At 29.6% G+C, this 12517-nt stretch overlaps 1 protein-coding gene across 1 annotated transcript in view; it reads left to right on the forward strand.

The window, feature by feature from the left end:
* LOC128389049 (XK-related protein 6-like) overlaps window positions 1-12517 on the forward strand; it is a 40886-nt gene that overhangs the window by 24216 nt on the left and 4153 nt on the right. The window contains exons 3-4 of the mRNA XM_053348560.1: window positions 7203-7353; window positions 11322-11559. Of these exons, the coding sequence (XP_053204535.1) occupies window positions 7203-7353; window positions 11322-11559 (389 nt within the window). The remainder of the gene's footprint in view (window positions 1-7202; window positions 7354-11321; window positions 11560-12517) is intronic.

Consider the following 12517-nt stretch of genomic DNA (forward strand, 5'->3'; position numbering starts at 1 on the left):
CCTTATCCTGTACTTCACGTAACTCAACCTTGTTTTTCATCTGTCAAACTGATTTACATTTCTATTGAGAATGATAGACAAAAACGGATTATATCATTGAAATTGAAAAGCTCATCATCATTTTCACCATCATGAAGAAGATGATGAACAACAAGTTGGCTTCAAATCTTCATCTTGATCCATTTGTTGTCTTCCTTTTCCTCTCTCCACAAACTCCTTCTTTATCCTTCCCTCCTCCATCACCCACCGAATCCCATGAGATCAACAAGATGAAGACTCTCTCTCTCTCTCTCTCTGCCTCTTGAAATTGCACATTTCAGTTCATCCTCTTTGATAGATGTTAATGAGATGTACTAAAGGTAAAGATGAAAGCTCTGAATGAAACTCAAGAGTAAATTTCCTTCTCATTTACTTCTAACTAATTTAGTTGATTGCGAGAGGAAGAAAAAAATTTATAAGGCAAAAATCAACTTCCACTAAACTTCATTGACTTTGGAAGGTGTGAAGTGTATTTTCACCATGAAAAAGAAACTCTGATGATGAATTTAAACCAAATACTTTGTGATGGTAATAAAAATAATTGAGAAAAGTGATGAGATGAGAAAACGAAACTCGGAAACTCTTGTGTCAATCATATGAATCTTATTTAGTTAAAAGTGTATTTCCTTAATCAATGAATATCCAACCATCATCATCATCACCATTAATATAAATGATTACAAAAAACGCCCTTTGAAACTATCATTATCATGATAATCATCATCTTTAATCATGAGATAATAAAAACTGATTACTTTGAAAGTGGTTGACATCAAGGTATCAACTGTTTTTATGTAATTGCAATTGTGATGATGATTTAATGATTTTATAATGATAAAAATACACGCCAATGAAATTAAATAATATTATCAAACTGAAGGCGATAGTCTATCAATTGAAGATGCGATTGAAATTGTTTACTTTAGACGATCAATGAAAGTTTATATGTTAATCGTTTAAAGTGAGAAACAATCAAGTAAATTATCAAATTTACTGACAACGGTTCATTTGTCAAATGAATTGAAAGTTTAACAACAATCAAATTTAATTTAGTTTCCATGCAAAGATAAATCGAAACAGGAAAGTCTTCAACTCTTTCTGGTTTCTAAACTATTTTAAAGTTTAATTTAATCAACATGAAAGCTTTTTTTTGTGTTCAAGCTTAATGCTTTTACCATGATGATGATGATCATCATCATCGTCATGATAATAATCATCATTATTGTTGATAATCAACGTATAACAATTTAAATTGTTCAGCTGATTTCCATTCCCTTCAATTGTGATGAAGTTTGAAAGTTTTTTTTTCTTGTTATTTAACATGAATTTTCATCAGCAACAACTTTTCACTTTTTGTTATCATGTAAAAATTTGATATTTAAATTCTGGCTTAGTTACTCTTCTTGGATTCTCTGAGATATTCATAGGAATCCCCATGAATCTTCACTAGTTAATAAGCTACTTTATTTTTCTTGTTACTATGTCATTTCAAATGATGGATTATTCTGATAATTTTAACTCCAGCAATTCATTCACTTATCATGAATAATCTGAATAGTATCATGTCATTCCCATTGAATTTGTTGTATAACTTTTTTGTTTCTTGTTCAATATTAACAGAATGAGAGTAATAAAACTTGACCTTGTCAGCTGATTACAATGATTCAATTTGATTGATTGATTCTCACACCATTATTATTATTACAGAATACGATTGATTTTTTCCAACAATATTTGACAATTAGATCGGTGAATTTGCATTAATTTGTTTTTCTATCAGTACTAATGATCAACTTAGATGCTACAATATGATCAGTGGAAATTTGAACTTTTCTTTTGGAAAAATAAGTCAGAATTAGCTCTCTAATAGTAGCAACAACATCATTCATCTTGATGGTCAATATGAAGACAAGAATATAAAATGTCTTCCATTGATATGTATTATCATGATGGTCATCATTATATTGGAAGATGATGAAGATGAAGATTCGAGAGCTCTTTGAATTGGAAGGGAAAGAGTATCAGTATCACTATTACAAGTATTGGAAAAGGTGATGGGGTGGAAGATGAAGATGAACTCGTAAGCCGAGATGAGGAAAGAAAGTGAGAATAAAAAACTTTTCTCTATTAACACTATCCAAAGAAATGGACAAACAAACAATTCCAATAGATGATATCAGTTTATTTTCTCAATGAATTCTAAGAATCTTCTTCATGAAATGGTCTCATTGTTTTCTTCTTTTTTTTCTCGCAGAATTTTGAATTGAAAGTTTTATCTTCTTATTGAATATTATTCTGACCATTGGCTATTATTTCATCAGAACGTTACGATATATTTATACTTATCAAGAAAATTTATTCTTTTTTATTATCATTCTGATTCTCAATCTAATATTATTCAACTCATTTTGTTATCATTTTTAAATGTTATCATGATGATTTCCTCCCTGGTGAATGTTTATCTTCAAATGAACCTAATTTATTATTCAATTGAAAACAAGAGGAGAGAGAGGAGAGAAAAAAATGTTTCATCATGATGAATTGAATTGATTAAAATGAATTCATGAGATTGAAAAGCTAACAATCAACTAGATGATTTAATTACCATGTCTTTAAATTAGAGTCAACTTAAATTCATTCATTCATTAATTCATTAGCATCAAGCTGCTTCATCTCCTTTATTGTTATATCATTATTATCACCCTGATTATATTAAGAATATAAAACACCATGGAAAAAGTTCAAGCAGTTGAGAAGAAAAGAATCAGGGAGAAAACTATTTTTTTCTCGAAAATTTAATGAAAAATGAAAGAGATTAAGTATCGAAACTGTTGACCAAAGTTTCGAGTCGAACATTCTCAAGTCTCTCTCTCTCTCTCTCTCTCTGTTTATTCTGTCCATTTAATCCTATTATCGCCATCAGAACTTTTTTATCGTAAGTTTCAAATGTTCATTTTCGTTTGCAGCACAAATAAAATGACCACTATATCCAACTGGTCAACTTGAGATAAGTCTAATTATCTGTTTGAAAAATGGATCTAAAATAATATCAGAATTTAGAATTGACCTCGAATGTCCAATCTATTCAGAACTTTTAAAATAATAATGATGAAAATCGCTGAATAAGAAATGAGTTCATTCATGTGATTTCATGATAACCCGTAATCATCTAACTAGATGATGAATATATAATCTGGTAAATTGAAAAATCTTTTGTTCTAAACAACAAAAAAAAACAAAGTTATGAATTTGGAGTTATAACTTTTTTCCTTTTCACTTTTCCATTTCATGTTTCCCTGAATTCCCATGAACATGAATAATTTACTGTTAACAGATAACAACAATATTGTTTTAATCATGTGTTTACACTGAACCAAAGTTGATTAACAATTGAACAATTAACAATTCTCAACCTTTCTCTCCATGTTAATCAATGATAAATCATCCACCACCTCCCAATGAGTAGCAAGATAGAAACACTTTCAATTGATTTAACTCAGTTTACCGGATTGAACATTGAACAAAAGTTGAGTCATGATTAATTAATTACAATTAATTCTTAAAAAAATAGCTATTAAACATGAATACAATGAGACAGAAAAATAAACATTAGGTTAATTTAGTTAGTTTTACAAAAATTATTTCAATTAATCATCGTTAGCTCATTGAAATTATTAATTATCTCCCATGAAACAAATTATCATGGTGAAATAAATTCTGAATCCTGATTTCTGTGTACATTTAGTTTTCAATCAAAAGTGGGAAAAAAGTTCATAAGATTTACTCATGAGTATCTATTTTTGCCAAAGGTCATGATTGAAAAGTAAAAAATGATCAAAGTTCATGAATTTTGATTGAAAAAATTTGAATAATTCACTGATAAGTACAGGGAGAAATTCATTGATTTCTTGATTGAATCAATTTGTTTTATTCGAAAATTTTTTCTCCTCAAAGTTCTGTCTATTTTCACCATGGTGATGTATACATCTTTTTATTGGAAGACTTTTCCATCTTGACTCGATTATTTTCAAGTCGATGAATTAATTAGTCCTCATGGTGATGTTTCTAATATGATTGATCTGAAAGGGAAACAAATTTTCAATGGAAAATGATTGTTGATCTTAATGAATTGTGATGAACTTTATTCCTCAATCTTACAGATCATTGTTCTGTCATCATCATCATGATACAATAATCTTATAATAGAATCATTGAAGAACCCGTTAACATTGAGAATAGTTTTTTTTCCTCAACAAGAGAAGAAGAAAAAAAGTTCCAACAAAGAAAAAACTATTTCGATAACATCATCAGAAGATAATCAAGATTATCATTAACATCATGATGATTCTGAATCATTTTCATCATGTGCTCTCATCATGAATAAACGGATGAACATGAATCGTTTTCATGATGATATTTATAACTGACTTTGTCTCGTTGGTGTTTTCTGTATCTCTGAATAATTATCATGAATCATAGAAAGGCAATAAAAAATCACGAATGCTGAAAGTTCAGTGGAATAGATGAAGAAACAGCAAATATCCTCATGAAAAATTCTGTAAGAACAGGAGACAAGAATACTCAATGAATATCAAATAGCTTCTTGGGAACTTTCAAAGTCAGAATTTTCATGAACAAGAAAAAAGAATCATCCTAAGTCATCACTTTGATTCTCATCTTCCGGTAAGACTTTGCTCCCTCTCTCTCTCTCTCTCTCTCTCTTTATTATCTTTTCTTCATCTTCATGGTAAATCAGAAAACAATTGTTCATCTTTATTATCCCATTGAATTGACATGATAATATTATCATTGTAAGAACAGAATCAAAATCAGAGCAGTAAAAAAAGTTCATCCTATTTGCTAAAGTCAATCTTTCCAAGTCTAAAGATTTTCCCTTTCCATGATAATATTCATTTCCCTTTGAATATTATCCTAAACCACCAATGATAATACCCACTGGTTACCCTGAGAGATTCAGGATTAACTTAATCCAATATACATGTTGAGTTGAAGAAAAGACAAAAAAAGTTTCATCTTCATGAGCATTTCATGATTATAAAATGATGGTTATTCAAGTTTCTCTTTTCCCTGATGAACTTCCTGCTGTTATGGTGATTAACATGATCATTATTCAATGAAATTCAATGTAACAATTTAACCAAGTGTTACAAGTTTTGTATTACAAATAATCAATGGGCTTGAATTAAATGAGAAAATGAAATTTATTATTTTGTTCAACTTTTTTCTTTCTTCATGAGAGAAAATTAAAAATTCAAAAAATGAATCCAAAAGTTTGAAATGAACAAACAGTCAACTTAATGATAACCATGAGAAAAGTTCATAACAATGGATGAATTCTGATACATATAAGATACTTTTTTATTTGATATTGAATATCTACTGTAGAGACAATTAATACTAATAGAAAGATCAACTTATAACTCGGTGGTAGAAACATTTATTTATTCATGATCAGAATTTGAATTTTTATTATATTGAAATTGTAGAATGAAAAAAAAAGGTTATCATTATACATTTATGAATGAAAGTAACTGATGAACACTTCCGAAACTGGACAATGGACATTATATAATGGCAAGAGAATGGGGAAAGATAAAGATGATGATGAAGATATAATGATGATTAGGGATAAAAAAGTGCTCTAAGAATAAGAAGGCTTGACCATTGAAGCATGCTGGTCATTATTTTCAATCTTCTTTCGTCCACTTCCTCCTCCCATTTTGAGAAAGTCTCTCCAAGACTAATTGACCTCTTAAAGGTAACAAAAGACATTATCTATGAAAGGATAGTAATGACCAGAAGCCAATTAAATAAATATATCATTGACCTTATAATATGCATGGTCAACTCTTGTCCATCCATTAGTTTGGTTCACTATGCTAATGGATTAGCAGTTAAGATTTTAATGGAATTGATTGTTCTTATTGATTGGTTAAAACGTGAAATTTGTAATTGGAATTACCTGAATTTTCACATTTTTCTGCCTGAAAGGTAACATATGATTTGATTCATGGTGAAAATGATAAATTCTTGTATAAGAAAAGTGAACAAGAAGAAGATTTTGATTACATTGGAATCTTTTCTTTCCTTTTTTTTCTGAATTATTGTTATTATTCCCAAGAGGGGTAATGTTCACAAGGAAAATTCATCTGAAGTTGTGAGAATCAATGACCAGAACAAATGACAAGGTTCTAATATACATCATGTATTATCACCGAGAAATTCCTATGATGTTCAGCTAGAGAAAAAGTTAGATTGAAATTCATGAACTTTTATCCAGATCGGAAATGAACTTGAAATAATGTAACAACTGCTGGTCCTCGAAAATTAATACAAGTTCATGAGTAGTTTCAGCTGAGAAGAGGAAAAAATAGTTCTAATGATAAGAGAAAATAATAATAAGACTGAAAAGGTCCATGGGTTTACATTGAGCAGAATGAAAGGAAGAGAAAGAAGAAAAAGTTCTATCACCAAGAATCAGAATCTCAAAAGGAATTGAATCAGTCTGAAGGAAATGAAATGAAACAAAGGAGAAGAAAAAAGTTGGAACCAAGAATTTTATCGATTGTACCTTTGGGATTGGTCATAATTCAATTTGACAGTTTGTTGTCGACACTGTGTCACTAAAGGACTATTTTGATCACGTCGAATAAGTTAGAACAACCTATCAGAAAAGAAAACAAAGAACACAAAAAGTTCGAGTCCAAAGAAGACAAAAGATTCCCAATTCAATCTAACCTATTCATCCACCACCGAAAACCGTTATTAATATCACCAAGTTCAGGGTAGAAAAAAATAACAGGAAACTAACATGAACCAAGAATTGAGATAAAACTGATTTCTAACTGTAATATAATGAACTTTATGATTACATGGTAACCGGTTTATCAACTGAACTCGGGTGAAAAATGAATACTAGAAGATGCTGAGATTAACCTAATAGACTATTAATATCAAGGAAAATCAATCCAACCCAAAGATGAAACTCTAACTTTAACTGGGAGTTTTTTTCTTCCTATTCGTTTACCAAATCATTTCAATGCTCTAATCAAATGATGATGATAATGATATTAACCTTATTGATTATTTAATCTCTAATTGTTACTAATTATTAATCAATTTTCATCTTTTCTCTTCCTCAGATATTTGGATCTAATATTTTTTATCTACAAAGCTTATCACTTGAAAAGAAAAGAGGAAAGTAAAAAATGTAAAGAGGATTTTTACCTGAGTATATTACAACAATCAGCTAATTTAACAAACAATTCAACAATTAACAGTAAACCAATTAAGGTAAGTCACTCATTGATTTGATTGTTTAACAAATTGGTCAACAGATATTATGATTCAATTGCTGATTGAAATTGAAGTAAATTGTTGTTAAAAGATTGGACATTCAATATATTGAATGAATATCAATTTGATATCAAATTGATATTGTCGACAATATTGATTTGCTGATTAAAGAGTTGATTGTGATCGTCAACAATTGATTGACAATTAATGTTTGCAATCAATTGTTGGGATTAGATGAAAATGATTCAATGTAATCATGATAATTATCATGTTAATAGAGTGGAGGACATGATGATAAACATGAATCCAACTCGAGATGGACACAACTGACCACCTCTTTTTTTACCATCATTCTAATTATCATTTGTCTTCCTTAATTCACGAGCTTTAATCAAACATAATTATTGTTTTTCTCTCGTTGATTTAGATGAAATTTAATCATAATTATGATGATTATCATGATATGTCTCATTCATTGATGAAAATAATGTTATCATTATCATGATGATTATGGTTATAATACTGGAAGGTTTTTCTTCCGAGTGAATGATGAAAATTGTTCAGCATGACTAATGTTCAGAACTCTGATGATAATACTAATTATGATAATTGTAATTGTAATGATAATGGATCGAGGGAAAACTGACCATTGGGCAGTAAAACAAAAAGATACATGATTGGTGTACATTCAGATTATCATCATGAAGGTGAAAGATTCAATTGGAAGTTTGTATGTTGAATAAACAGAATGTCATGAAATTTATCTTCATCATTACATCGTTATTATGATAGATTTGTGATAGAGAAAAAAAAATCTTCAGAACTTTTTTTTCCCTCTTCTCTTGATTGTGTGTTATATTCAAAGTAATCATAATCATGCATGAAGATGATGTGAGAGAAAAAACACTTTTCTTCATCATCATCATGATGGATGAATTGACCATTATCGGAAATGGAACCACCATCCATCATCATGTTCATCAGAATCCTGGATTCACTTTGAATAATAAACTAAACTTCACTTGGATAGTAAAAGAGAAAGGGAAAAAATCATCATCATCATGAGTAAAATATACACTTGATATGATGATAATGATGAAGATAATATTAGTTATGGATATTTTTATTTTCCATGGTTCTTGTTTTCATATCTCACCCTGTTAATGATTCAAGATCAATACTGATAATATCATGAATTCAGATTCTATTAATAAAAAGTAAACAACAGAGTGAGTAGAGTAAATTTTACATTGGAAGATAAAACAAAATCTCAGAAAATTTCATCATGATTGATATACAATTTCCTATTCTTCAACCCATCCATTTATCCACACAACCCACCCACACATATATACACACACACACATACCCTCTCATCTTAATACCTTGATTTTATCATGAGGATTAGTTGTTGTCACTCTTATTGTTTCAAACTTCATTGATAAATCACCGATAACAATAAAACTTTTATCCTGGTGACCTACATTTCCAACCAGTCACTTTGTAGTGAAGACAATTACTTTGTATTATCAGCTGATTGTTTTCACTTGAACCAGGAAGTAGGAAAAATATATATCATTAACATCATCATCATCATCATCATCATCATCATCAGGATCATAATGAACTCTCAATTAATAAGATTAAGATGATGAGGATGAAAAGAATTGCTTTAAATAAAGATTCTTTCACTTGATAACCATTACACCTTATTAACAACAGTTTAATACCATGTAATAAAGTATCATGATGATGAGGATGATGAGGAAACAATGGTTACCATGATACAATGTTTTAATGATTAGATGGCATGATAATCATCATCATCTCTCATCATTAATTGAAGATTGTAATCAATTTGGATTCCATGTTAAATAATGAGATCGGTTTCTTGTCTCACTCTCTATCTCCTGTTATTGATGATCAATTGAATGAAAATTGAATGTGTATCTAACTGAATATATTTCACAACTCCCACTCCACCCAATCTCATCTCATAGATCACCTTTACTCACAAGGGTGTGTACACCTTTGTATATGTATTTTGTATCAATAGTTAGTTAGAATCTTTTATTTTCTCATTGAAAGTAAAAGCCAGTTGATTGAGTTCATGATATAATATCAATGGAAAGAAAATAAATATACAGTGAGAGAGAGAGAGAGAAGAGAATCACTGATTCAATTCTGAACTGAATTGGAAGATAAACCTTGAGAAATAGGATAAAGAATGAAAAAAGACGAAAAAAAGAAGAAAAGAAGAAGAAGATGATGACGAGGAAGATGAAGATGATAAAGAAAAGGAAGTGAATGAGATGGATAAAGTTGACTGACTGAAAAAACATCGATAGTATTTTTCTAGCTTCTTTTCATGGTGAAGGTTTTTTACCTTTTCCGCCGTTTGATTTGGAGGAGGAATTTTTTTCTAAGAGAATCTAAGGTTCTGATGAATTGATGGTAAACGATTCTTACCTTTAACCTTCATTTCTCTCTTTCTCTCTCTCTCTCTTTCATCTTCATCTGATAGAATCTTTTCCACAGACTTTGTCTTCATTCTCAATTGATACAACAATCAATAAGCATCATCATCAGAAAGAGAAATCATTATTTTCCAATCCTTCGAACCTTTTTTTCTTCTTCTGCTAAATAAACTTAAACAATCTTTGGCATCTTCATCTTTATCTTCATCTCTCTCATCCCCATCTTCTTCTAATTCTAGTAGAAGATCATCATTCCACCTTCACCTCTTTTCCGATTTTTTTCATCTCTTCTCTTCATCTTCTCTTTCAATATCTTCCGCCTTTCTTTTTCTCTTTTACTTCCTGGTGTTATTGTATTACCATTACTTTTATCATCATAGATCATCATCTGATTGTGATGATGATAATGATGATAGAAATCATGGAATCAAGGGTTAACCCATGAAATAAGAAGAGAAAAAACTAGCTAAGTTAGTCTTGGAAAAGGAAAACTTTTCTTTACTCTTTTTGATTGAAGTTCTCAGTGGGTGGGGATCATCGTAAAGAGGAAAATCTTTCATTCCCACTCTCACTCTGAGTGTAAATCATTACAAATTTTCTTACTCCATCAACATAATCATCATCTTCTTTATCATCAATCCAATATCGTTATAAACAGAATCAAAATAATGAGAGAGAAAAAAACTTCTATTCCAAATGATAACAATCAACTCTCTCTCTCTCTCTCTCTCTCTCTCTCTCTCTCTCTCGCTCTCACTCCGATTACAATAAAATTGCAAAGATTCAATTGTAATCTGCTAAATGATTTAGTAACAATCAATTTCAATGATGCTGATCAATTAAGACACAGAAAAAAAGTTCAGGATTAGGAGGGAAAGTGATTGAGGTGAAACAATGATCAATATAATAAAAGAGTCAAGTATTGATAATAAAGCAACAATCAAATTGATCTGAATTAAGTTTCACCAAATTCAATATCATCAAGATTAATCTCTTAATTTAGTTAACTTTTCAGTGAACAATTTAATTGTCAACCTACTCTCCAGTGTCCAGTTCAATTAACAACAATTAAAATACCTCAAAAGTGATAGACTAGGGACTAATATGAAAAAAAAACTAATTAGTTACATTGGCAACAATTAATATCACAATTAACAGTAACTCTTGTCCCCGAGTAATACAATGATGATACGAAATTAAATTTAATCACAATAATAGGATTCAGTTGATTGAAATGTAAAGCATAAAAACTTAATTAATTTCAATTGTTTACCAATTAACTGTAATTAACTTAATAGGCAAGAAAATTGAATAAAATTAAAATTCCAAGAGGAAATTTAAATTGTTTCAATTACAACCTATTGATCAACTGATTGATTACTCTGAGCAATTGAATAATACATAATATCCTGATCTCTATTGTTATTTTCCTGCTTAATTGTTACCTTAATTATTTCAATTTGTTTTTTTACATCTACTTAATCACAGGAACCATTGGAATCAACTGAGTATTACAATTACTATCTTTTAACAATTAATGAAGATCGAGATACAGCTTTATTATCACTAATTAAAAGCTTCTCCCAATCAACACCAATTATAATTATCCAAATTTATATAATCGCTTCAATAACAACGACAACAACAATACCCCAATCAATACTTAATCCAACAACAATTAACACTCAATTAACAGGAAACAATTTATCCCTACAAAGGACAATTGGTAAGACTTTATACAAAATCAAACTATTCAAATTAGTTTAATTGTTTCCCAATCAATTGATTGCGAGAGAGAAAAAGTTGAAAAAAAAGTTTAATTTCAAGTAAATTTAATTTCATGATGACCAGTGGATGACCGATGGGAATCCAAACTATTATCATTATTAATGAATTGTCGGGTCAATGGGAGTCTTAATGAAAGATCAAAATGATTTAAGATAAATATCATTGCAAATCAATTGATTAATCATATTGATGATGCTCATAAATATCATCCCATTTTTCCGGTTCCTCTTGTTTTCATCATCATTAACGGTACAATATTAATACATATAAGAAGATAACATTTCTTGTAACATTTTGACTTCATTTTCATTATCATTATTTTTCTGGAAATGATCAGTCAGTTTGATGTTCTCGCTGTTGTTGTTGTTGTTGATCTTGACCAATGGTCACTTCTATCTCATTGTCTGTCTTCAGGATCTAGAGTTGAGTATTTGATTATAATAATAATAATAATGATGATATTTATCATCAAGTTTATGTTTGTTGAGATAATATTTTCCTTTTCTCTTACCAACCCAAACCTTTTCCTCTTTATGTTATTTTTTTGTCCTCTTCTTACTCTTCCAGGTTCTCAGAGTCTCCATCAACTTAATATCCTTTAAATTGCAATGAATTTGTCATGTGTTCACATTAAATCCTTTTCTTCAATGAAGATAAACAGGAAGAATAAGAAGAAGAAAAAAAACTGGACAACACTGACCTTTTCTTCATCATCATCTTCATAAAGATAAATATCTCTACAGATGATTTTACAGTTTCATCTCTTGTGCTCACATTTCTCTCTATTTTCATGATGACCATCATCATGAGATGTAATTTTCTAGTTTTCTTTTTGCTGGACATTGTCCAGTGGAAGAGGAAAAACTTGGCCCATCTTGATTGTAATGACGATAATA

Source organism: Panonychus citri, unplaced genomic scaffold (assembly GCF_014898815.1).
Source record: "Panonychus citri isolate SS breed McGregor unplaced genomic scaffold, ASM1489881v1 Contig00104, whole genome shotgun sequence".
NCBI classification, from domain to species: Eukaryota; Metazoa; Arthropoda; class Arachnida; order Trombidiformes; family Tetranychidae; genus Panonychus; species Panonychus citri.